The following is a 27,882-nucleotide window of genomic DNA, read 5'->3' on the forward strand; positions in this document are numbered from 1 at the left end:
GAATTTTGTGTGTATGTTTGTGTTCGTTTGTGTGTCTGTCGACCTGCCAGCACTTTCATTTGGTAAGTCACATCATCTTTGTTTTCAGATATATTTTTCCTACGTGGAATGTTTCCCTCTATTATATATATATGTCATTCTTCAGAAGTCTCTCCCAATTCTTCTTCAGAGGCAATGAACCTTGATCTCATCCCACGACTGAACCTCCACACATTGTGGGCTCGCCTCAAGGGCAGAAAACCAGGATGAAAGTGCTAGCCTCACGATAGATGGCTCTCATTCTACAGTGGAATATTAATGGGTTCAGGACACAAGGAGGAACTGAAACTGCTAACTTAGGAATGCCTCTTGTTTTTGTGTTTGCAGAAAGTGCATTTTAGAGCATCTGATGCCCCTATCCTAAGGAGGTGTACACTCTTATCATAAGGATGATGTGAATGGGGAAAGGGCCAAGAGAAGGCACACCAATCATCTGCTCCCCCCCTGGCTACTGATCTGCAGGCAGTTGCGCTTGCAGTCATGTATGTCAGAGGATAACAGTTTGTTCGCTATATTTACCTCCACACGATGTTATTGACTCTGAGGCTCTGATAGGTCATATAAAACTTTCTCAACCATTTCTGCTACTGGGAGACTTCAGTGCCGATCATATGTTGTGGTGTTTGACGTTTATTTGCCCCTGGGGTCAAGTTTTGGAGAGCCTCATGACGTCTCATGAGCTGTGCATTCTTAGCACAGGTACTCCACTTGTTTCTTTGCTGCTACAGGGTCATTGTCAGCCATCAACCTCTCTTTTTCTTTTCTTTTCTTTCCAGCCCTTTCAGACACTGTTCAGGGGGAAGTCGTTGACAACCTTCTTTCCAGTGACTACTTCCCACTCCTCGCTCATCTCCTGGAGAGAGCATTACCTGCGCAGAAACCACCAAACTGGATGGTCAGCAGGGCTAACTGGACATTGTTCAGCCAGCTAGCTGTGTTTAAACACCACAACAGCATGCAATAATGGGTGGACCATATCACACAAATAATCCATCATGCTGCTGTCATATCAGTCCCAATGTCCTCGGGTAATTTAGGAGGCAACCTGTTGCTTGGTGACCAGTGATCGACGGTTTAAGTACTGCCCAGCAGCAGACAACCTCGTAACCTTCCTGGTCAAGAGAGCTAAGTCTCGATGTGTAATTAAGGAGAGCAAGAAAAGGCCATGGCAAGCATTACTGGACTCCATCAACCATTCCACTTTTTCCACAAAAGTATGGGAAGCCACAGGACATGGCTGTTTACCAATAATGACAGTGCTGAAACGAGGGTGCCTTCGAACAACATCTGGAGATATCAGTCGGATGACGGCAGAGCATTTTGCAGGATTACTGACGATGCAAGCCAAGATCCAGTGTTTTGCTGCTACTGTGCAGCTGCAGAGAGTGGCAAGTTAGGTTTCAGATCCCACAATTCTGAGTCTCACAACTGCCCTTTCTCCATGTGGGAAGTAGAATCAACATGTCAGATTTGTGATACTGAACCTGGTCATGATGAAATCCAGTACTGCATGCTTTGACATTTGTCAACAGCATCAAAGGAAATCCTCCTCAAATGTTTTAATCTTGTATAGCAGACAGGCAACTTCCCCAACTTGTGGTGAGAGGCAGTTTTGATACCTCACCTCAAACCAGGAAAGCACTGCACATGCCCCTGTAGTTACTGGAGCACTGCCTTAACGAGCTGTGCCTGGTCTCATTGTTAGAGACCAGGCAACTCCCCTCAGTGTGGATTCCGGAGATTTTGGTCCAACGTCAACAATCTGACCCCCTCTAGAGGCAGCTGTTCAGCAGGTTTCCTACGTAAACATCACTGTATCGACACATTCTTTGATGTCAGTAAAGCATACAACACTTGGAGACATAATATTCTTATGCGACTCCATCAATGGGGTCTTTGTGGCCCCCCCCCCCCCCCTCATTCTCATATGGCCCTTCTTGTCTAATTGGTTTTTTAGACCTATCGTTGGCGACACGCTGTAGGATCGTTTAGAGCAGGAGAATGGTGTTCCTCAGTGCAGTGTTTTAAGTGTTAACCTCTTTGCCATAGCTATATGCAGTATCACATCTATGGTAAGGATTCCTGTAGACTGCTCCATATTTGTGGATGATTTTGCTGTTTTCAGTTCCTCCTCCAGTGTTGCAACAGCGACCTATCAGTTGCAATGTATAATGTGGAGGTTGATGGACTGAGCTGTGAAGACGGGTTTTCAGTTTTCTGCAGATATATGTGTGTGTTTTCATTTTAATCATTCTTGTCGTATTTTTAATTTACCTATAAGGGACACCATTCTACATTTTAAAGGGAAGACTGATTCCTTTCCTTCTCATCCCGTACAGTAAGTCTCCCCTGACCTGCAGTTCTGGATGACTTTCCCCCCTACGGGTATGGGGGTAAGAAAAGGCCAGTGGTATCCCTGCCTGTCATAAGAGGTGACTAAAAGGAGTCTCTCATGTTTTGACCCTTATGTGATGGTCCGCTCTCAGGTTTGACCTCCAAATTTCAAAATTATTCCGAAGAATGAGCCAAATGGGGAAGGGCACCTTACTTGGTGCATTGTGTCCATCGTGCATTGAGACCTTTAGCCAGCTTTCTCATCGTCGCATTGCAGTCCCGCTCGCTCTCAGTCTCTTGGGCGCGGATACGTTCCTGGGTGTGATTTCCGCCATGCACTATGCAGTGTCGTTTTCTGCGGAGATGACGACCAAGGCCTTCCTTGCACCTAATATCCAGCATGGTAGCCAGTCCGTTGTGGAGGGGCCGCCATGTACCCTGTTGGTTGTAGCCCCCTGACAACACGGGGATTGCTCTGCTGATGCCTGTGCCGTTAACTCCCAACATATGCCAAGGAGTAGATGTATATCTCCCTGGGGCATTGGGACTCCCGGCAATGGCCATCCTGCCAGGTGTCCCTCCCTGAGGCTAGGTGTGGTGCCCACGGGGTTGGGCCCTTGGTCAGAGTGGTTGGCATCAGGGCGGATGACCCGCAATGAAGCATGGTACATCATCTCTTGCTGGTGGCCAGCCGCCAGCAGTCTCTAAGCGTTCTACGGCTCAATTCAACACTCAGAAATACGATCCAAAATCGTTCCCCTCTCTGGCCATACCATGGGAGGAGCGAAAGGCTAAGGATGGCAGCGAGACTTCTTTGCCTCAGTTTCTAGTTTATACGAGAGCTGATGAGGAGTCTTTCATGGCGACGAAGCCTCAGTTCTTTATAGAGCATTTAGAGGACAAGTTTGGGAAGGTGGAGGGCTTGTCCAAAATGTGCTCTGGGTCAGTTTTGATAAAAACAGCATCCTCTGTCCAGTCACGAAGGTTACTTGCTTGTGACAAGTTGGGGATGTTTCAGCTACCATCACACCCCACAAGAGTTTAAATATGGTCCAGGGTATTATATTCCATAGGGACCTTCTTTTGCAGTCTCATGACGAGCTGCACGGCAATTTAGAGCAGTGAGGTGTTCATTTTGTCCGGTGCATTCATCGGGGTCCAAGGGATAATCAGGTTCCTACCGCTGCCTCCATCCTGGCCTTCGAGGGTGATACTTTACCTGAGAAGGTCAAGGTGATGGTCTACCACTGTGACATCAAGCGCCACCTACTTCGGGAGCAACCCCCCAACCCCTCCCTCCACCCATCGGGGACGTCCATCCCCCCTTATAAGCCGCAGAAGCGTCTAACTTCTTCGGCTCCTCTTGCTCGCAAGGGGTCCCTTGGAGCCCTCCCTTCCAAGGTTCCCACTAGTGGGAAGGATGACGCCCGCCAGTGGCATAAGTGCCCACAAGCAGTTGGTCATAGGGCTTCACGATCCTCCTCAGTCCCAGAGACTGAATCAGTAAAGCCCTCCCAGCCAATGAAACCCAAAGAGCAGCGAGAAAAGTGCAAGAAGAAGACCTATAAGAACAAGGAACCTGCGGTGGCACCCACCCCACAGCAACCTGTAAGCTTTGTGTCTGAGGATGTGGTGGACATTCTGGTGTCCACTGAGGACCTAGATTTCGCTGGACCCTCAGACACTATTGATGTCAAATGTACACACATTCAGTCGGTGGCAGCAGGTGGCCCAGCGGTGTAAACTGCTTCCTCAGTCCCTTCACACCGATTTCGGCCACGGGCAATGTCATCCTCCAGTGGAATTGCAGCGGTTTTTCCACCACCTTGCTGAGCTCCGCCAACTTATCAGCTTTCACCCTTTCTTCAGCATTTCTCTCCAGGAAACTTGGTTTCCAGTGATGCAAAGCCCCACCCTCCATGGATATCGGGGTTATTATAAGAACTGGGCAGTTTATGAGACGGTATCTGGTGGTGTGTGCATCTACGTCCTTCACTCCCTTTACAGCGAGTGTGTCCCTCTTCAAACACCTTTAGAGGCTATCGCTGTTCAGGTGTGGACACCTCAGGCTGTTACTGTCTGCAGTCTCTATCTTCCACCGGATGGCGGTGTCCTGCAGCATATATTGGCTGCGCTGATAGCCCAATTGCCACCACCTTTCCTGTTACTGGGCGACTTCAACGCCCGTAACGCTCTGTGGGGTGGATTAGTGGCAACGCTCGAGGCACAGTCGTTGAGCAGGTGTTGGCACAGCTCAACCTTTCCCTCTTAAATAATGGCGCCTTCACACATTTTAGTATGGCGCATGGCGCGTACTCAGCCATTGACCTTTTGATCTGCAGCCCTAGCCTTTTACCATCTGTCCAATTGAGTACGCATGACGACTTGTGTGGTAGTGACCACTTTCCGATCTTTCTGTCACTGCCACAGCACCGCTCTTATGGGTGTCCCTGCAGATGGGCTATGAATAAGGCTGACTGGGACTTGTTCACCTCCATCTTCACCATTGAGCCTCTTTCCAATGACGCCATTGATGTGGTGGTTCACTCGTTCATCACCGGCATCACTTCTGCTGCAGAATCTGCAATTCCCTGTTCTTCCAGGTCCCCTCAGTGGACGATTGTGCCTTGGTGGTCACCTGAGATCGTTGAGGAGATTAGTGATCGCAGGTGGGCCTTCCAGCATCATAAGCAGCATCCCTCATTGGAACGCCTCATTGCCTTTAAACGGTTCCGTGCGCGAGGCCGCTGCCTCATTTGCCGACACAAGCAAGAGTGCTGGGAAAGGTATGTCTCCACCATTGGCATCCGTACCTCTCCATCGCAGGTTTGGGCAAAGATTCGGCGACTCTATGGCTATTGGACACTTGTTAGCGTACTTGGGATTTCCCTGAATGGAGCAGTCTGTACTGACTAGGACACGATTGCAAACCGCTTAGCGGAGCATTTTGCTCAGAGTTCCACTTCTGTGAATTACCCACTGGCCTTCCGCTCCCTGAAAGAGCAGTTGGAATGTCAGAGCTTTTCATTCCACACGCGCCAGCCTGAATTGTACAATGCTCTGTTCAGTGAGTGGGAATTCCAAAGTGCCCTAGCCGCTTGCCCTGATATGTCTCCTGGGCCAGATCGCATCCACTGTCGGATGCTCAAACACCTCTCGGTGGGCTGCCAGCAACGCCTCCTCATCATTTTCAACTGTATTTGGGTTGAGGGTGAGTTCCCGTCTCAGTGGCGGGAAAGCATCGTAATCCCAGTGTTGATACCTGGCAAGAACCCACAGGAGGTGGACAGCTACCACCCCATTAGCCTTAACAATGTTCTTTGCAAGTTGCTCGAACGCGTGGTGAGCCGGAGGTTGAGTTCGCTACTTGAGTCTTGGGGCCTTCTGGCTCCGTCTCAGGGTGGATTTCGTAAGGGCCGCTCTGCCACCGGTAATCTGGTGTGCCTGGAGTCTGCCATCCGTATGGCCTTTGCCTGCTGTCAGCATCTCTTGCTATCTTTTTTGACATGCGGAAGGAGTATGATACGACATGGCGACATCACATCCTCACCACGCATCATGGGTGGGGTCTTCGTGGCCCGCTCCCAATTTTCATACAAAATTTTCTGTCGCTTCGTTCCTGCCGTGTGCAAGTTACGGCCTCCCATAGTTCCTTCTGAGTTCAGGAGAATGAGGTCCCGCAAGGATCTGTCTTGAGTGTCTGCCTCTTTTTAGTTGCAATTAATGGGCTTGCTGCAGCGGTGGGAATGTCTGTCTCAGCTCCCTTGTGTGCTGATGACTTCTGCCTATACTATGGCTCCACTAGCATTGCAGCTGCTGAACGGCAGCTGCAGGGCGCTATCCGCAAGGCTCAGTTTTGGGCTGTAGTGCATGGCTTCCAGTTTTCGGCTGCCAAGACCTGCGTTATGCATTTCTACTGGTGTTGCACTGTTCACCTTGAGCCACGACTTTATCTTGAGGGTGAACCTCTTGCTGTGGTGGAGATGCATCGGTTTTTGGGATTGGTTTTTGATACCCGGTTGACTTGGCCCCCCCACATCCAGCAGTTTAAACAAACATGCTGGCGGCATCTTAACGTTCTTTGTTGCTTGAGTCACACCAGCTGGGGAGCCAATCAGTCTAACCTTCTACGACTGTATCAGGTGTTAATTCAGTCCCGTCTAGATTATGGGAGCCTGGATTATGGTTCGGCATCAACTTCCGCATTGCGGTTGCATGACCCCATCCTTCACAGCGGGGTCCGACTCGCAACTGGAGCTTTCCACACAACCTCTGTCAACAGCATACGTGTGATGGGTGGTGTCCCTCCATTGTGGATCCGGCGCCAATGATTACTGGCCACTTATGCTACACACATTTTTAGCTTGCCCGGGCACCCCAGTTACCGTCTCCTGTTCCCCAACTCGGTCGTCCATCAGAACGGCGGCCCCGTTCAGGGTGTACAATCGCGGTTCACATCCGGGCTCTTCTCTCTGCGCTTGAGTTTTTCCACTCCCACCTGTTTTTCAGGCCCATATACGTCTATCCCTGTGGTGTGTGCTTGTCCCACCCATACCTTCAGCTCAATTCGGCACAGGGCACGAAGGACTCAGTCCCTCCTGAGGCCCTCCACCGCTGCTTTCTTTCACTCCTTGCCACGTTTCAAGGCTCTGACGTGATCTGTACTGATGGTTCGATGGTTGCTGGTCATGTTGGGTATGCTCTTACTCTAGGGGATCATTGTGAACAACGCTCATTGCCAGCTGGCTTCAGTGTTTTCACTACTGAGCTGGTAGCCATCTCTCGCGCTCTAGAGTATATCCGCTCCTGCTCAGGTGAGTCCTTCGTTATCTGTAGTGACTCCCTAAGCAGTTTACAAGCTATCGACCAGTGTTTTCCTTGCTCTCGCCTGGTGATAGCTATCCAGGAGTCCCTCTGTAGTCTTTGTGTGGACCCCGGGTCATGTCGGCATCCTGGGAAATGAACGCATTGACACACTGGACAAACAGGCTGTCAGTGCACCGACCATAGAGATCGGCCTTTTGGAGTGTGATCTCCAGTCAGTTTTGTGACAGAAGGCCCTTAGTACGTGGTGTGATGAATGGCGCACCCTGCCTTCACCCAACAAACTTCGGGTCGTCAAGGATACTACCGGTGTGTGGCGCTCCTCCTTGTGGGCCTCTCGCAAGGACTCCGTTGTCCTCTGCCGGCTACGCGTTGGTCACACCTGGCTGACGCATGGCTATTTATTGCGGCGCAAAGGACCCACCTTTCTGTCGCTATAGTTCGCCATTGACGGTGGTCCACATATTGTTGGACTCTCTGTTTTTAACTCCACTCAGGCAGATGTTTGTGCTGCCTGATATGCTCCCTGCACTTTTTATCGGATGACACTGCAATGGCAGACTTAGTTTTGAGTTTTATTCTCACAGGGGGCTTTTATTATACTATCTAAGGGTTCGTACCTTTTTTTGTGTTGAGTCTGACCTTTAGCCTACGGTTTTAGATTGTGGTTTTTAGTGTGTTTCTTGGTGGTTGGCTTTTCCTTTTTTGTTTCCATGGTTGGCCAACCTCTGCCACAATCTGTGTGCTTTTAATTCCTTTTGTCTGTGGTCTTTGTCTGTGTCTTTCTTGTTCTGTGTTGTCTGTTGTCATCTCCGGTCCTTTTTTTCCCCGTGGAACAAGGAACCAATGGCCTTTGTAGTCTGGTCCCTTCAAACCCCCACAAACCAACCAACCAATCTGGATAACTTTCCCAAAATCTAACCCTTTACCTAGACCTTCCAGTCCTTCTTCCTTTCTCTTCAACCCTTCTGCCTGGAGAAGGAGCCATTGGCTCCGAATGCTTGACAGTCACAACAGTCTTTTATGTGTGTGTTCTGTCGCCCTTGGCGAGTAGACTTTTATCTATTGAACAAAAGAATTCTGTCTAAATAAGAGATTTTTCACTGTATTTTATTCAAAGTGATAACTTAGGATCCACAAATATTGCTGGGTTAGCCCAGTGTTCCTTTACACAGGAAAAGGAGTCAGTGGTAAAGTCCAATCAGCAGATACTCAAAAGGGAGATACAATACAAAAGGTCCAACATTATATTTTAAAAACTAGCACTTCAGCACTTGTGAAGTGACTGCTGTGTTTCGCATCACTTTTCACCAAGGAGCAGCCAGTGTGGGAACACTGTAATAGCAAGTTATATGCATCGACTATCAAGTAATTTTAATCACACTATAGATGTATAGCGTGGAACACCTGGAACAAAGAGCTACATCACCTGAGAGTAATTCATCCACCACCCTTCTCACAATATCCGTACACCTCCAATGTCTGTATATAAATGTGTGTGCCTGTATGTCTGTGCATAGGAAGATGAATAATATTGCCACTTTTTGATTAATTTTATGCTAGTGACACACCCGTGGCTTCACACAGGTATAACTAAGTATCTGCAGCTGGACTACTTCTCTGGTGTAGCAGTAATAGATATTATATACATGAACCTTCCTCGTGAAACAGTCGATCTGCCAGTAAACATGCAATTCTGTAAATAGTTGAACTCCCGTGTATAACTCCCATGTAGAAAACAACTTCAAGCTTTTGATCACTTTACAAATGAGTTAATGTGTTAAATATTCAACATTAAGCATGTAAGCCAGAAAAAGTTTAGAAACAGTTTGAGATTATTTTTAAAGTTTGTTTGAAGTTGCTAACTCCTCTTATCAACCACTGGATGAGTGTAGTCAGGGTAATTTGTGCTCTGTTTGAAGCAAAAACTAGTTTACCACACATTTCAATGTTTATGGTGTCATATCTCCTGAAGTATGTGTTTTACAATGATAAAATTTTGCAGATACATTCAGAGGTATTCTGCAAAATGTGTTGCAAATAGAGTTGTTAGTAAAGAAGTAAGGAATTAAAATGCCATGCCTGATGTGACAGTTTTACTGCATGAACAGCGAGAATGTAGTAAACGATAAACTATTTTTCCTTTAATAATTTTGTGTGTGTGTGTGTGTGTGTGTGTGTGTGTGTGTGTGTGTGTGTGAGAGAGAGAGAGAGAGAGAGAGGGGGGGGGGGGGGAGGGGGCGATCATTGAGAGAAGGTGTCATGAAGATTTGAAAGTATGAGGCTGAGTCAAATGAAAACTTTAAATTTGTAATAACAAATCAAAATTTCGCGCCGTTATCCTGTAAGTTGGTAAGCGTGCTACAAACAGCATGCAGAATGGCCTGTAGGTGGCAGCATAGTGCAGATGCACACATACCGTCGCAGTATCAGTATAAAGATGGCCGCCCCACTTGCGACGTGCACCAGGGAAGAACAGTGTTCTGTTATTTGGTTTTTGCGTAGTGAAACCTATTGAAATTCATAGATGAATGAAGGTTCAGTACAGTGATGCATGTTTGTCACAGCAACAAGTCTACGAATGGAGTGAGAAGTTCGCAAATGGTGTGGCTTCAGTGGAAGATGCTCCTCGTCTAGGTCAGGCACAACGAGTTGTGACTCCACAGAACATTGCAACAGTTAAAGCCATAGTGAAGGAAAACTGCCGAGTGACACTGAATGACATTGCAGCAAGTTTACAGATTAGTCATGGATCAGCACACCACATTGTGCATGATGTGCTCGAGTTTCACAAAGTGTCTGCAAGATGGGTGCCACGGCAGCTGACCCTGAAATGAGAGAATGACATGTGGATGCTTGTGAAGAACTTCGGTGCTCTGAATGAGAAGGTGATGGCTTCCTGGCAAGAATTGTTACTGGGAATTAAACCTGGGTTCAATTCCACCAACCGGAAACGAAGAGAGCAAGCAAGGAATTGTGCCATTCCTCATCACCAAAACCAAAGAAGTTTTGGACAGAACCATCAGCAGGGAAGGTTATGCTGACTCTCTTTTTGGATGAAAAAGGCATCATTTTGGAGCATTACATGCCTAGAGGGACTACTGTCACCAGTGCATCATACACAGATCTCTTAAAAAATCATCTGTGGCCTGCAATAAAATCAAAGCAATATGGATTGCTGTCAGCAGGTGTCCTTTTGCAACATGACAATGCAAGGCTCCACACTGCCCGTACAACAGTTGCAATAATCACAGATCTGCATTTTGAGTGTCTTCCTCATCCACCATACTTACCAGACCTTGCCCGCAAGTGATTTCCATATGTTTGAACCACTCAAAGACGCAATGGGAGGAAAGAAGTTCCGTTCTGATGAAGAGGTACGCCATGCAGTGCATGAGTGGTTGTGTGGACTACCAAAAGAATTTTTTTCTAAAGGGATTTATGCACTTTTTAAGTGCTGGAGGACTTGCATTGAGCGGGGGGGATTATGTTGAAAAGTGATATCGCTTTGTACCACTTCTGCACAATAAATAATATTTAAAAAAAATATTTAAGGTTTTCATTTGACTCACTCTCATATATTGTGTGTAAAGTTTGTTGCAAGTCAGTAAGTGCTCTCATTTTCAAGTACTGTAGGAATGTAGTCTGGGTATTTGCATGTGATGAGTTATTCTGCCTCAAGACACACACACACAGTTTCTAATATTGTAATACTTGGCTTACTGTGTTAAACCTGTAACATAAGATTGTACCTGTTAATGAGCAGATTATAACAGCACTTAAAATTTTTAAATTCCATCAATAATTATTTGAAATATTGACAATAAAATTTTTGGTGGCCATGGAAGCTGTTAGACAGACAACATATGACTGGAACCATGCACCGTGACCCGGGTTACCCATTTAATAATGTAGATTAGTGAAAATCATTTCTGAGATTATCTGTCACATACAGACCAAAAATGTGGTGGTGGTGGCGGCGGGGGGGGGGGGGGGGGGGACGACCTCAGTTTAGCTATATAAGATATTTATAGATTCTGGTCAAGCTCTGCTAGTCTCTGGAGTTGAGGTAGCTGTATACTTTACTGCTTTTCTCACCAGATACCACCTCCTCTGTAGTTGACCAGCTCGTAGCTCCTGTCATTGCCACGAAATGTCATTCCAAATGCCAGTTAAATAATAAACAGATAAAACTACATGTATTACACACTCATCAGTCATCATTACTGTAATTATAAATTATATAGACAAACCTGATGCTTCAGTCAGTCTATCTATTACTGAAAACTGTAGCAGAAGCCTTACAGTAGTTCACGAGAGTAGCCTTCACATAGATTGAAAAATGCGGTGGGGAGCTTGAATTTATCTGGCAGAAGGAAAGCTGTGAGGACGGGGTGTGAGTCGTGCTTGGGTAGATCAGATGGTAGAGCACTTGCCCGCGAAAGCCAAAGGTCCCGAGTTCGAGACTCGGTCCGGCACACAGATTTAATCAGCCAGGAAGTTTCGTATCAGCACAGACTCCGCTGCAGAGTGAAAGTCTCATTCCGGGAACTTGAATTTATATTATATGTACCGTATTTGCCCAAGTATAAGATGACCCTGATTACATATTCAAGCAAACTGCAGTTTAAACATGTTGGATGTTCTTAAAAAAGCCAACATACATTTTATCAAGCAATGGAAAATCCAGGATGGAATGTAACAATACCAGAGAAGGATAGTTGCTGCTCACCATATAGCGGAGATGCTGAGTCACGATAGACACAACAAAAAGATTCACACAATTATAGCTTTTGGCCATTAAGGCCTTTGTCAGCAGTACACACACACACACACACACACACACACACACACACACACATGCAAACGCAACTTGCACACATGTCTGCAGTCTCAGAGAACTGCAACCACAGTGCGAGAGGAGCAGCACCAGTGCATGATGGGAGTGCGACTGGGTAGGGGTAAGGAGGAAGCTGGGGTGGGGAGGGGGGGGGATAGTATGGTGGGAGTGGTGGACAGTGAAGTGTTGCAGTTTAGACGGAGGGCAGGAGAGAAGGTGCGGAGGGGGAGGGGGTGAGTAGTGGAATGGAGAGAAATAAAAAGAAATTAAAAGACTGGGTGTGGCAGTGAAATGACGGCTGTGTAGTGCTGGAATGGGAACAGGGAGGGGGCTGGGTGGGTGAGGACAGTGACTAACGAAGGTTGAGGCTAGGAGGGTTATGGAAACGTAGGATGTCTTGCAGGGAAAGTTCCCACCTGCGCATTTCAGAAAAGCTAGTATTGGTGGGAAGGATCCATGTGGCACAGGCTGTGAAGCAGTCATTTAGATGAGGGATATCATGTTTGGCAGCGTGTTCAGCAACAGGTTGGTCCACTTGTTCTATGGCCACAGTTTGTCGGTGGCCATTCATGCAGACAGACAGCTTGTTGGTTGTCATGCCTACATAGAATGCAGCACAGTGGTTGCAGCTTAGCTTGCAAATCACATGACTGGTTTCACAGGTAGCCCTGACTGTGATGGGATAGGTGATGTTAGTGACCAGACTGGAGTAGTTGATGGTAGGCGGATGTATGGGACAGGTCTTGCATCTAGGTCTATTACAGGGATATGAGCCATGAGTTAAGGGATTGGAAGCAGGGGTTGTGTAAGGATGGATGAGTATATTGTGTAGGTTCGGTGGACGGTGGAATACCACGGTAGGAGGGGTGGGAAGGATAGTGGGCAGGACATTTCTCATTTCAGAGCATGACGAGAGGTAATCAAAACCCTGGCAGAGAATGTAATTCAGTTGCTCCAGTCCCAGATGGTACTGAGTTACGAGGGGAATGCTTCTCTGTGGCCGGACAATGGGATTTTGGGAGGTGGTGGGAGACTGGGAAGATAAGGTACAGGAGATTTGTTTTTGTACAAGGATGGGAGGATAATTACGGTCAGTGAAGGCTTCAGTGAGACCCTCGGTGTATTTTGAGGAGGACTGCTCGTTGCTGCAGATGCGACGACTGCGGTTGGCTAAGCTGTACTGACGGGACTCCTTGGTATGGAATGTGTGGCATCTGTCGAAGTGAAGGTATTGCTGGTGGTTAGTAGGTTTGATATGGACAGAGGTACTGATGTAGCCATCTCTGAGGTGGAGGTCGACATCTAGGAAGGTGGCTTGTTGGATTGAATAGGACCAGGTGAAGCAATTCGGAGAGAAGTTGTTTAGGTTCTGGAGGAATGTCAATAAGGCGTCCTCACCTTCAATCCAGATAGAAAAGATGTCATCAGTGAATCTGAAACCAGGTGAGGGGTTCAGGATTCGGGGTTTTTTGGAAGGATTCCTCTAGATGGCCCATGAATAGGTTAGCATAGGATGGTGCCATGCGGGTGCCCATAGCCATCCGTGGATTTGTTTGTAGGTAACGCCTTCAAAGGAGAAGTAATTGAGAGTAAGGATATAGTTGGTCATGGAGACTAGGAAGGAGGTTGTGGGTTTGGCATCTGTAAAGGTAGTATTGGATAACAGTAAGGCCAATGGCATTAGGAATGTTAGTGTACAGGGAAGTGGCATGAGTAGTGACGAGCAGGACACCGTGTGGTAAAGGGACAGGAACTGTGGAGAGTCGGTCGAGGAAATGGTTGGTATCTTTTATATAGGAGGATAGGTTCCGGGTAATAGGTTGAAGGTGTTGGTCTATGAGAGCAGAGGTTCTCTCAGTGGGGGCACAGTAATGGGCCACAATGGGGTGTCCTGGGTGGTTGGATTTATGGACTTTAGGAAGCATGTAGAAGATAGGAGTGCAGGGAGTGGTAGAGAGGTAAGTAGAGAGATGGACTCTGGGGAGAGGTTCTGTGGTGGGCCTAAGGATTTGAGTAGTGACTGGAGATCCTGCTGGATTACTGGAATGGGATCACTGTGGCATGGTATGTAGGTGGAAGTATCTGACAGCTGATGGAGTCCTTCTGCCACGTAATCCTTGTGATTCAAAACAACGGTGGTGGGGCCTTTGTCTGCAGGTAGGTCGGGTTCAGTTTTTAGATAGTGGACTGCGGTTCTTTCTGCAGATGTAAGATTAGTTTGCATGTTGAGGGGTTTCGGAAATGATGGTGAGGCAAGGTTTGAGGTTAAGAAATTCTGGAAAGTTAATGGGGACTGGTTTGGAGGCAGTTGGGGTGGATCACGATTGGATGGAGGCGTGAACGGAGTTAGTTGAGGTTCAATATTGGTCTTTGGTTGAGTCTGATTGGTTGGGTTGGTGGTGAAAAAATGCTTCCACTGTAGGGACCGGGAGAAGGAGAGAAGGTCTTTAACTAATCCTGCATGGTTGAATTTGGGAGTGGGGCAAAAGGTGAGGCCTTTGGAAAGGACTGATATTACCATAGGACTAAGGCTTCTGGGCGAAAGGTTCATAACTGTGTTGCGGGTCTGTTTAGGTTCTGGGTTCTGTGTAGTGGTGGGAGGGAATTGTATAAGGTGGGGTAAGTGTAGTAGGTCTGTGAGACAGGGTTTGTCAGCTATGAGGGGGCATGGGGGAGGTTTGGAGCTTGTTGTAGAAGTGGTGGACAGTGGTACTCTGAGGCGGGAGTATGAAGTGAGCAGGATGGAGAGCTTTTTGAGGTGGCGTTGTGAATGTTGCTCAAGTTCCTGCAGGGCAAGAGTTTCACTGTGTGTTATGGGTTCCAGGAATTTGGGATTGTGTAGCAGGAGAATTTTGCGGATGGAGAGAAGGTAATGCAAGGAGGATTGGGTTTGGTTGATATGGTTTTGCAGGACTATTTTGGTGAGGGCTAAGGATTGGCAGAATCTGAACAGGTGAAGGTTATTGTGGAAGAAGGGGTGGCAACCAGAGATGGGTAATTGGATGGTAAGGCCATTAGGGGGGATTTCATGAGCCAAGCAACAATGCAGAAACAATATGTGGGACTGGGATCTGGCTAGGGATAAGGAAACTTTTCTGTTTTGACGCAGATGGAAAGAGCAAGGATCCATGGTGGTGCAAAAAATGCGAAAAATTATGTAAGAAGGTAGAATTACGTCTGAAAAATCACGCAAAAATACACCACAAAAGTACGAAAAGGGTGAAATGGATGCACAAAGGGGAAAAAACGAGATGACATCTGAGGAAGACGACGATAGTGGAAGGGGAAAACTCACTAAAATTGGCGAGAAGTCACAATGGTCGAAGTAGAGAATAACTGATCATTAATAAATATATGTATATTACTGTGGGTAGCAAGTTTAAGGGCGGATAAGTGTAAAGAAGCGTGACGGCAGATGTGACTGGATGAGATGGATTTAGTGGGTGGGAACAGGGATAGAACGGAGAAAGTGTGGGGGGTGGGGAGGAGTTCGTAGTTAGATATGTAAGATCGTGTGGCACCAGAAAAGTCCGGGAGACAACACGCAAAATACGGGAACTGACACAGGGAGTGTGATCAATTTGAAGCTATAGGCTTAATTATATCAGCAGGACTAATGTGGGACATAAGATGCTGCACGAACAATCAATGTGGTCTTGAGGCCGTCTGTTGTGTGCAGCCGAGACAGTTGATACAGTGTGGCTCAAAAGTAGAGCGTGCAGTGCGGTTCGTAAAGAAACAAGAGAAACACAGGAAAGAAAAGAAGGAAGGATGGACATTGAGTATAGTGATGCAAAAGAAAGTAGTTACAAAGGAAAACAGCACAGGGTTAGGATAGAAGAAAAGCCGTGAGGCAAAAATCAAACAATGGAAAATCCAGGATGAAATGTAACAATACCAGAGAAGGAAAGTTGCTACTCACCATATAGCGGAGATGCTGAGTCGCGATAGGCACAACAAAAAGATTCACACAATTATAGCTTTCGGCCATTAAGGCCTTTGTCAGCAGTACACACACACACACACACACACACACACACACACACACACACACACAGGCAGGAGAGAAGGTGCGGAGGGGGGGAGGGGGTGAGTAGCGGAAAGGAGAGAAAACAAAAGAAATTAAAAGACTGGGATCGGAGAAACTGAATTACATTCTCCGCCAGGGTTTCGATTACCTCTCGTCGTGCCCTGAAATGAGAAATGTCCTGCCCACTATCCTTCCCACCCCTCCTACCGTCGTATTCCGTCGTCCACCGAACCTACATAATATACTCGTCTGTCCTTACACAACCTCTGCTCCCAATCCCTTACCTCATGGCTCATACCCCTGTAATAGACCTAGATGCAAGACCTGTCCCATACATCCTCCTACCACCACCTACTCCAGTCCAGTCACTAACATCACCCATCCCATCAAAGGCAGGGCTACCTGTGAAACCAGTCATGTGATTTACAAGCTAAGCTGCAATCTCTGTGCTGTATTCTATGTAGGCATAACAACCAACAAGCTGTCTGTCTGCATGAATGGCCATCGACAAACTGTGGCCAAAAAACAAGTGGAACACACTGTTGCCAAACACGCTGCCAAACATCATATCCCTCATCTAAATGACTGCTTCACAGCCTGTGCCATATGGATCCTTCCCACGAACACCATCTTTTCTGAACTGTGCTGGTGGGAACTTTCCCTGCAAGACATCCTACATTCCCGTAACCCTCTTAGCCTCAACCTTCGTTAGTCACTGTCCTCACACATCCAGCCCCTCCCTGTTCTGATTCCAGCACTACACAACCATCATTTCACCGCCACACCCAGTCTTTTAATTTCTTTTTATTTCTCTCCTTTCTGCTACTCACCCCCTTCCCCCTCCACACCTTCTCTCCTGCCCTCTGTCTAAACTGCAACACTTCACTGTCCGCCACTCCCACCATACTATCCCTCCCCCTCCCCACCCCAACCTCTTCCTTACCACCACCCAGTCACCACTCCCATCATGCACTGGTGCTGCTACTCGCACTGTGGTTTCAGTTCTCTGAAACTGCAGACGTGTGCGCAAGTTGCGTTTGCGTGAGTGAGTGTGAGTGTGCGTGTGTGTCTACCGCTGACAAAGACCTTAATGGCCAAAAGCTATAATTGTGTGAATCTTTTTGTTGTGCCTATCGCGACTCGGCATCTCCACTATATGGTGAGTAGCAACTTTCCTTCTCTGGTATTGCAACATACGTTTTACAGATTCCCATGATTGGCAGTATTATATAATTTGCTGCTGATTCCCTATTCCCGCTCCCCATTCCCTTTACTTCTCAGGTAAGCTGGTATTACTGTTCCCCCAACAAAACTTTCATAGTGGAGTGCATGAGCAACTGTGAAAAAGGCATTACAATCTCTTCCAGGATGGAAATCGTATGTAATGACAGGAACTAGTGCATAAATAAAAGATCACAATTGTGATTCACTCCAGTTCTTGAACTTTCACTCATCCCACGATCTACTGATGTCTGTTGGTACTATCTCACAACAGGCCTTGCTGCTGTAATTTATTCTCATGATGGGAATTACAATCAGTTTAATATTAATGACTTTGTTTGTTAGACATTTCATTCTGGATTAATTTTCCTTCATGTTTCATTCAAATATCATGATGATGATCTAAATCTCATTACAAGCTGGTAATATTTTAACCCGCCATTCTAATATATGAATAGTGACTGAATTTCTCATTTGCAACCCACTTACTAAATCATTAGTCTTTTATTATCAAATAAAATATTTATTTGGGTCCAGAATCAAGTAACGTTTTTTGAAGGACATTTCCACTTTTAAATGTTATCTTTACTTAAACAGCAGCATTAATGTTTGTACACGGTATCCATACATGTATGAGAACTTTTATTCCAAACCTGTTTAAATACAACATTTCATATGATGATAGAATTTAGTGCTATTTCCTTCTGTGTTTCACTAAACTGTCAAATTGTAAGCAGAGCAATAGATTGTTGTCGTTGATAGTTCATAGTTCTCATGTATTCCTTGCACTAGCGCCGTGCTATTCAAATGTTGTTATTGTTCAAACATCAATACGGAATCGAGTGCTTCGGTGTATTGGGAAATCATGAGCCTGTTCAAATGCGAGTATTGGTTGCTCAGTCTTGCCGTTCCAAATTCTTCAAAATAAATCTGTGCCTGACCTCAGTAGCCGAAGCTTCTTCTAAAAATGTAAGGCTACCCCTATTTACTGTTATTAAAGAACGAAAAAATGTTAACTTCAGCAGCAGTAGTTTAATCTGGAAATATAAGACGACCCTGTATTTTCAGATGACGAATTTGGAAAAAAACCTTGTTTTATAATCAGGTAAATATGGTAGATGTCACTCTCTTCCATCCCCAACCATGCCGTTAGAGGTGAACTGTCATCAGGACTGTCACCTACGAGGATACTGAACCTGAAACTATGGATTTGACACTAATATCACTCATTTTCAGTTACTTTTACACGTCGTCCGTTTCTCACCATCACTATTACCTCAGGGAGTGAAATGTCATTGATACTGTTGGCTCTCAGGCCAGTGGACCAAAAACACTGTAGATTCAATACTAGTATCAGTATTATCCCTCAATTTTCCATGTCAGTTCCTCCCTACCCTTGTAGTGGTTCCACCTGCTTTTATTTATTGCATTGGTTGTCTTCAGTGTCAATGTACTGCATTGCTACACTGGCTGAAAAAATATGGGTTGTGGATTCCAGCACTGACTACTGTAAATTATGTATCTGACTGATGCACAGTTGTGTGTCACAGTACTTCAATTTCACTGTTCACAACCCCCCACCCCCTCCCCCCAGTAATACACAGTTATATGGCCAGTGCACTATTGTTTAAACTGTCCATAAGCCTCATTAATAGTTTGCAGGCGAAAATCCATATACTGCTACGATAGTTTACTGTTGAACAACTACGAGCAGTAAAACCTAACCACAAAGTTGACAGTTCTTTAAGAATAATCAGGTACGTATGGAGCAGACACTGTCACTGTTTTTACACACAGCCTAATTGTTTAACACTTGTTCCACAGTTAAGGTGAAGCATTGTTGCTGTTCTAACCAGCTCAGGTTACTCGTCTGAAACTCGGCCATGGACTGACTAACATGTGACCAAAAATTGGGCCCTTATATATACCATCGCAACAATTGGTACTGAAACTACACATTGTTTGAAGATAAATTTACAGAAATTACAATTAAAACTTAACTCATTAAATTAACTGAATACATAGAAAAATTGCACCTTTTTAACCATTTCTTCTATTGCAAAAGTTAGGTCAAGTCATTTGTTTAAATCATAAAAGTAACAAATATCATTATGCAAACAATACTTTAGACAAAACTGTTAATTACTTTGGAATTAATGAAGGACTGGTTTTGCTAATCTGTTTTGGAACAGAGCCAAATAGATACTTTATGATTACTAGCATTTCGTCTTCCAAATGTTTGCAATTATTACAGAACTTATATTTGTTTATATGTCAACAATAGAATTTAAGTTATGAAACAATTACTGATTTCTACATAAAACTAAGCACAAAATTATATCAGGTGTTATATTCTTTAATACTGAGGGCCAACCTTTCTCTTTTATGAAAATGCAGGTTATATTCATGTAAGCTAATGGTAATCAGTTAAAAGTAACGACTAATTTAAGGAGGCAGATGGCAACAAAACAAGAGGGGATCTAAAATTATCCCAACTTGCTTTGTCACATCCTCAAGCCATTCGTAGGGATGTTTTACTCATGCAGTAGTTTTTTTTTTTTTTTTTTTTTTTTTTTTTTTTTTTTTTTTCAGTTAGGAAGTCATATGGGTAAGCAAGTTTGCTTGAAATTGCCTCAACCCGGAGCGGGTGGCATCAGAGCAGATGACACGCCATGAAGCGTAGTACGTCATCTATTGCTGGTGGGCAAACACCAGCAGTCTCTAAGTGGTCAAGGTCTAACTTCAGTGCTTAGAAATACAACCCCAAATCATTTCCACCCCCCCCCCCCCCCCCCCACTCTGGCCCCACCATGGGAGGAACACCATAAGGATGGCAGCAAAGCTTAAGCTTATTCACTGCGGTACCTCGTATGTACCAGAGTTGATAGGGAATCTTTCTTGTCAATGAAACCTCAGTTTTTTGTGGAGCATTTGGAGAACAAGTTTGGAGAGGTGGAGGGCTTGTCCAAAATGTGGCAGTCAGGGTCAGTCTTGATCAAAACAGCATCCTCTGCCCAGTCACAGGCACTACTCACCTGTGATAAGCTGGGGGATGTTTCCGTTTCCGTCACACCCCATAAGAGCTTAAATATGGCCCGTGATAAGCTGGGGGATGTTTCTGTTTCCGTCACACCCCATAAGAGCTTAAATATGGTCCAAGGTATCATATTTCACAGGGACCTTCTTTTGCAGTCTGATGATAAGCTGCACGCCAATTTAGAGTGGCAAGGTGTCCATTTCTCCTGGCGCATCCACTGGGGTCTGAGGGATAATCAGGTTGCCACCGGTGCCTTCATCTTCGCCTTCAAGGGTGACACCACTACCCCCGATGTGGTGTTTTTAGTGCTGGAAGTTAGGCAACTGCGAAGACCACCATTCGCCTTGCTCGCACCACTACTACCTACAAGCTCTGTGTCTGAGGATGAGGTGGAGAGTCTGGCATCTGCTGAGGACCTGGATCTCACTGGGCCCTCAGGCACAGTGGATGTCAATTGCACAGGTACTCATCTGGTGGCAGCAGGTGACCTTGAGGCATAGACTGCCTCATTGAGTATTTCATGCCTTCCCATCATGTAATCCACCAGTGGAATTGCGGCAGTTTTTTCCACCACCTGGCGGAGCTATGGCAACTGTTAATCCTTACACCTGCTTTCTCCATTGCCTTTCAGGAAACCTGGTTCCCAGCAGTGTGGACCCCTGCCCTCTACGGCTATAAGGGATATTACAGGAACCTAGCGACTGTAATAGTGTCAGGTGGAGTTTGCGTCTATGCCCTCTTGAATCTGTGGCTGTCAGGATAAGGACGACACAGGAAGTAACTGTCTGCAATGTATATCTTCCTCCAGGTGGTGTAGTATCCCTGAACATATTGGCAGCACTGATTGATCATCTCCCTAAACCTTTCCTACTTTAGGGAGATTTTAACATGCATAACCCCCTTGTGGGGTAGCACCGTGTTTCCTGGCCGAGGTAGGGAGGTCGAAAATTTACTGTCACATCTCGACCTCTGCCTCTTAAATACAGGTGGCCCCACACATTTCACTGTGGCATATGGCACATATTCGGCCATTGATCTCTTGGTTTGCAGTCCAGGCCTTCTCCCATCTATCCACTGGAGAGCACATGATGACCTGTGTGGTAGTGACTGCTTCCCCATCTTCCTGTCACTCCCCAGACATCATGCCCAGGGACGTGTACCCAAATTGGCTTTAAGCAAAGTAGACTGCAAAGTCTTCACCTCTGCTGTCACTGTTGAATCTTCCCCACGTGGTGCTGTCAATGTTGTGTTTGAGCATTTCTGCGGCGGAAAACGCGATCCCTCGTTCTTTAGTGTGCCCCCGGCAAAAGACAGTCCCTTGGTGGTCGCCAGAAGTCGTTGAGGCAATTAAAGAGTGTCGGTGAGCTCTACAGCGACACAAGCGGCACCCTTCCCTAGATCTAATAGCCTTTAAGCGGCTCTGTGCCCGCATTCACCAGCTTAAAAGGACACAGAAACAGGTGAGTTGGGGGAGGTATGTGTCGACCATTGGGTGCCATACATTACCTTCCCAAGTGAGAACAAAGATCAGACGTGTTTTTGGGTAACTCCAGTACTAAGTCAAAAATTGCCTTACATCTGCATGTACACGTACATCTTCATCTTCATCTACACCTATATCTGCAAACCACCGAGAGGTGCATGGCGGAGGGTACATCCCATAGTACAATTTATTAGGGTTTCTTCCTGTTCCACTTATGTATGAAGCGTGGGAAGAAAGATTATTTGAATGCCTTTGTGCGTGCAATAATTATTCTAATCTTATCCCTATCATTCCTGTGTGAGCTACACATATGAGGTTCTCGTATATCCCTAGTGTAATAATTTAAGGCCAGTTCTTGAAACTTTGTTAATAGAAATTTCTCAGGATAGTTTACGTCTGTCTTCAAGATTCGGACATTTCAGTTCCTTTTGTATTTCTGTGACACTCTCCCATGGATTAAACAAAACTGTGACCATTAGTGCTGCCCTTCTCTGTATGCATTCACTATCCCCTATTAGTCCTGTTAGGTATGGGTCCCAAACACTAAAAGAATATTCTAGGATGAGTCGCTTGAGTGATTTGTAAGCATTCTCCTTTGTAGACTGGTTGCACTTCCTCAGTATTCTACCAATAAAGTGTAGCCCACCACCTGCTTTACTAATAGCTGAACCTATGTGACCATTCAGTTTCATATCCATACAAAGTGATACATTCAGGTACATGTATGAATTGGGTGAGTCCAACAGACTCACTGATATTGTAGTTATAGGATACTATGTTTTTTTTTTCATTTTGTTAAGTGCAAAATTTTACATTTTTGAACATTTAGAGCAAGTTGACAATCTGTGCACCACTTTGAAATCTTATCAAGATCTTACTGAATATTTATACAGCTTCTCTCAGATAATACTTCATTAATATAAAACACGAACACCAAGCATCCCAACACACTTTCTTGGAGCACATCCAAAGCTCCTTTTACATTTGATGATGCTTCTACATCCAAGATAACATGCAGTGTCCTCCCTACCAAAAAGTCCTCAATCCAGTAACAAATTTCATTTGATACCCCATATGATCATGCTTTTGACAATAAGCATAGGTGAGGTTCTGAGTCAAATGCTTTTTGGAAATCGAGAAACACTGCATATACCTGGTCATCACCTTGATTCAAAGCTTTCAGTATATCATGTGAGAAAAGTGCGAGTTAAGTTTCACATGATTGATGTTTTTGAAATCCATGCTGGTTGGCATTGAGAGAGTCATTCTGTTCAAGATACCTCATTATGTCTGAGCTCAGAATATGTTCCAAGATTCTACAAGAAATCAATGTCAAGGATATTAGACAGTAGTTTTGTAGGTTACAGGTGTGACCTGTGCCTTTTTCCAACAACTGGGCATTGTTTCTTGTTCGAAGGTTGTACGATAGGTTATAGTGTGAAGGGGGCTAACTCAGCAACAAATTCAGGATAGAATCTGATAGATATTCTATCGGACCCTGAAGCTTTGTTCAATTTCAAAGATTTCAGCTGTTTGTCAACACAAGTGACATTAATGCTCGTTTCATTCATCTTTTTGTTGGTACAAAGATTACATTGGGGCAATAATCCATTGTTTTCCTTTGTAAAGGAACATTTGAAAACTGAGTTAAGCATTTCAGCTTTTGTTTTGGTACCCTCAGATCCAGTTCTGTCTCATTCGCTAGGGACTGGACACTAACTTTGGTGCTACTAACAGCCTTCACATCCGACAAGGATTTCTTTGGATTTTGTGAAATGTCATTTGACAACATTTTGCTATGGTAGTCATTGAAGGCATCAAGCATTGCCCCCTTGACAATCAAATGCGTATCATTTAGCATCTCTCTGTCTATAGCCCTATGCTTTGTTTTACACCTATTATGCAGTAATCTCTCTTTATTTAGTTGTTTTTTTACAGTGACTGTACGCCATGGAAGTTTCCTCCGATTACGAACTGTTCTACTGGGTACATATCTGTCCAGTACGTGGTCGAATATTCTTTTAAACTTGAGCCAGAATTCCTCTAAATGCTCCTGCCCTGTGCTGAAAGTTTCAGGTTCTTCATTGAGATATGACATTACTGATATTTTTATCTAGTTCACTGAACACACACATCTTTGATTGTTTTAGTAGTCCTTTGTACTTTGGTAATCTTTGTTGCCACAACTCGTGTCATGGTCACTGATACCAGTTTTGATGTGGAGATCCTCAAAGAGGTTAGGTCTGTTTGTTGCCATTAGATTCAATATATTTCCATCATGAGCTGGGGTTCCTAAGTATATGTTCTAGGTAGTTTTCAGAGAAGGCATTTAGTAAAGCTTCACAGGATGTCTTATCACACCCACCACTAACAAAACTTTTTACCAATTAATTGTTGTATGTTTAAAGCCTCCACCAATGATTACACTATGTACTTAACATACAAGTGAACTGAAGTTTCTGGTTATAACAGGAGATGAGTCTGGTGGGCAATAGAAGATCCAATAATCATTTTATGCACACCCCTGCTACTGAGTCTATCCCAACGATCTCACATGCAGCTTCAATTTCTGTCTCTGTGAATTTTTGTCTACTGCAACAAATAAGCCACCTCCATTTCCCATTTGCTTATCTTTTTGATAAACACTTAAATTTTCCCCAAAAATCTCACTGCTAATTTCAGGTTTTAACCAGCTGTCTGTACCTAGTATTATGTGAGCTTCACTGCTTTTTATGAGCACTTCAAACTCTGGCACTTTGCTCCAAATGCTTCAGCAGTTTACCATTAGGATTTTAATACTCGCACCTGTGGGAGACATTTCTTTTGCTCTTACACTGATACTTCTGGGTTTCCTACAGCTATCATTATCTGGATTGGATGGAGAGTTGCCTGATCTAAAACACCCTTGTGTGCACCGTACACACAGTCAGCTATCTGAGTAGCAGCTTCTGGTGTGTAGTGCACTCCTGACCTATTTAGGGGGACACTACGGTTGTCTATCCTACGACGCATGTGCAGGAAGTCGCCGCCTAACTTGCCACAGAACTTTCGAAGTCTCTCATTCGGTTGGTTGGTTGGGTTGTTTTTTGGCAAGGAGACCAGACAGCGAGGTATCGGTCTCGTCAGATTAGGGAAGGATGGGGAAGGAAGTCGGTCGTGCCCTTTCAAAGGAACCATCCCGGCATTTGCCTGGAGTGATTTATGGAAATCACGGAAAACCTAAGGATAGCCGGACGCGGGATTGAACCATCGTCCTCCCGAATGCGAGTCCAATGTCTGGTTCAGTTCTTCCACTCAACTCAGAACAAAAGGGCCACAATTAGTTCTGGGGACAATGCTGCAAAGTGTGAGCTTCGTTGAAACTCCATGTGCAAGGCTGGTCTTCTCAGCCTTCTCTGCCAGTCTGTGGAATGACCCAGACGACAGGCATCATTTGTTCCAGCGTGCGGCACAATCTGCAGTTGGCTGCATACTGTTCCCTCATTGGCTGCTGGAATAGCCTCTTGAACATATTTAAATAGGTCCCAAGGCATGTACACTGAGTGCACCTGGCGTCCTTTCCTGTCCCTTGCTGCCATTCACCGTACATTTGAACTGCCAACATTTAATAGACCCCTACCCTTTTGTGTTTGCTGCCTCTTGACATCGGACAAAACAAGTTTCCCCACAACAAGTGAAGCAAGGCCCACTGGTTCAGTTTCAGTAACAGGGAAAGACAGCACCTCAAACTTTGTTGGTTAGGGGGACACTTTATTAAGAGAGAATGAGTTGCCCAGTAGGAAGCGATCGCAGACCTGCCATTCTAAGGCACACTGTAGTCACGTAACTGCAGTGGGAAGGAAGTAAACCAATAAAGTACTGATGTAACAGCAGTGCCTTGATTTGTAAGGTGTGCAGCCCTCAACACTAGACTCATATTTGCTCCATTTCTGATCTCTGATGTAGGAGCAGTCACAGTCATCTGAAATATGGATTGCTAGGCTGTGACTCCTGTCAGACTGGATTAGTCACAGTCTAAGAGTTGTTTGCAGAATGAATTTTTGACTCTGCTATGGAAAGGAGGAGATCTACTGTCAGAATTGAATCTGCTAAGGAAGTCCATGAACTGTGCGTAAATTGTCCAGTTGATAAGAGCAGTGACTGTGAATGAGCTTATCGGCCTGAAAGCCATATGCACAGAAATTATGTTTATGTTAATAGTCACAGTTAAATCTAACATAAAATGTTGGCTTTCAACGTGTTGTGTAATTAGGCACTGAAACTATGAAGGCTGTATTGCAAGTGCTGAGCAAATATTTTTAAAATTTGTAATCTTCATTTTTTATTCAATTCAAGTGTGTCATCTAATATAAATACTTTGTCCATTTCAAGTTTACCTTTTGATAGCACTCCGATTCAGCTTTCAAAGACACTGACACATTGCTTGCCGAACATCCTCTGTGGCCTCATAGTGTTGGCCTCACGTCTCCACACTTTCATGAACAGTGTGAGGACACATGTTATCCTGCTGTGGGGCAATCCTTTTCCCAGACTGTTTATTGTGCAATGCTTGATGGAGCTTCAGAAATGTCTGGATATAGCAGGTGGCATTTATGTTTTGTCCAGGTTCAAGAAAATCAATCGGAATGCAACCTTTTGATCCCAGAAGACAGTGCCCATAACTTTCCCAGCAGATGGAACTGTCTTTGCTTTTTTCCGTTAATGGCGAGTCTCAATGGTACCGTTTGTACTGTGGAACTTCGTTTCAGGCTGTCACAATACTCACCAAAACTCATCACCTCCATTTTGAAATCTCCTCTGAAGTGCATTGTCTTCAGTCAGTAAACATGGGACCCAGCAAGCACAGACTTTTCGAGAACCTAATCCTTAAATCATTCTTTACACTGCACTGCATCATAGTACAAAGCTCCTATTGCAAGGCTCATTTTGGATACTTATTTCCATATGTGAAATGTTTCACCTCTCCTAATACTATTGTCACCCATGAAGACTCTCCATAGGCATGATGGAGTCTGAGGTGAATTTCAGCAGCTTATTTTCCATGTTTAGCGAAGAATTCAATGACAGCACCCTGTTGAAATGGAAATATTGATGTAAGCCATTTTGTGGTCACATGATAGTGTGGCAACATCTGATGTAAAGTCTGCACATTACAATCCTGCATTCATTTTTGTTACATTGTTGAAAGTGGAATTTTAACAATGGGTTACTCATGATTTTCAGTATGGCCCTCATAAAAGTGGAGTAGATTTTATTAACTTTTAATTTTAAGTCACATTGATTTTACTGTAATTGTGGGGCACTATATTTATGGTGCACTTGATGCAAACAGTATTTCATTTCTTGTAAGCAACACATATGGTCATTTCATTTTTGCATAGTAACTTAACTTCCCCTTATTTGATCTAACAGGAGTGACGATATGCCAGATGACCCACACTTGCGGTGGCGTGAGGATGTAGTTGCAAATATAATACTTAATCACATTGAATCACTGTCCATTGATACTGTAAGTAACACTATAAATGAGCAAATAATTGATAGCAAATAAAATTAGTCTTCTCTTTTCTTGAATCTCATTTGTTATTTGCATTTTGTATTTCTAATGCAGGTGTTGAAATGACTTCAGACGCGTTAAGAAAGACCTCGTTATTTGTTGGCAGGTGATAACATTTGATAAAGTTGGTGTGAGTCGACATCAGAATCATATATCTCTATTTTACGCGACAGCGTACCTTTGTCTGGAGAAAAAACTGCCTCTTTGTAAGTAAATGATTGTATTTTTTATTTTTAAGCATTTAACAAGACAGATAATGCCCAAATAGAAATATTTCTTCACCTTTCTCCTCCATACCTTAATGGCTATCCGTCCTAACAATTTTAAAAGAATACAGACTCAATTTTTATTATGCTTTACTTTTTAACAGTTTTGCTAACCTTGTCAGCTGCATTTCAGCATGGTTCCTTATTGCGTAAGGAGTGTTCAAATGGAAAGGTATGAAACATCACAACAACCAAATAAGTTGAAATTTGCTTATGCCACTTTGGGATAATGTAGTGAACATCTAGGAACA

General features: G+C 44.7%; 1 protein-coding gene across 1 annotated transcript in view; it reads left to right on the forward strand.

The window, feature by feature from the left end:
- LOC126203912 (N-acetylglucosaminyl-phosphatidylinositol de-N-acetylase) overlaps positions 1-27,882 on the forward strand; it is a 114,612-nt gene that overhangs the window by 48,080 nt on the left and 38,650 nt on the right. Inside the window, exons 3-4 of the mRNA XM_049938300.1 lie at positions 27,221-27,317; positions 27,472-27,571. Of these exons, the coding sequence (XP_049794257.1) occupies positions 27,221-27,317; positions 27,472-27,571 (197 nt within the window). The remainder of the gene's footprint in view (positions 1-27,220; positions 27,318-27,471; positions 27,572-27,882) is intronic.

The sequence above is a fragment of the Schistocerca nitens genome, chromosome 9, assembly GCF_023898315.1.
Source record: "Schistocerca nitens isolate TAMUIC-IGC-003100 chromosome 9, iqSchNite1.1, whole genome shotgun sequence".
Taxonomy (NCBI): Eukaryota; Metazoa; Arthropoda; class Insecta; order Orthoptera; family Acrididae; genus Schistocerca; species Schistocerca nitens.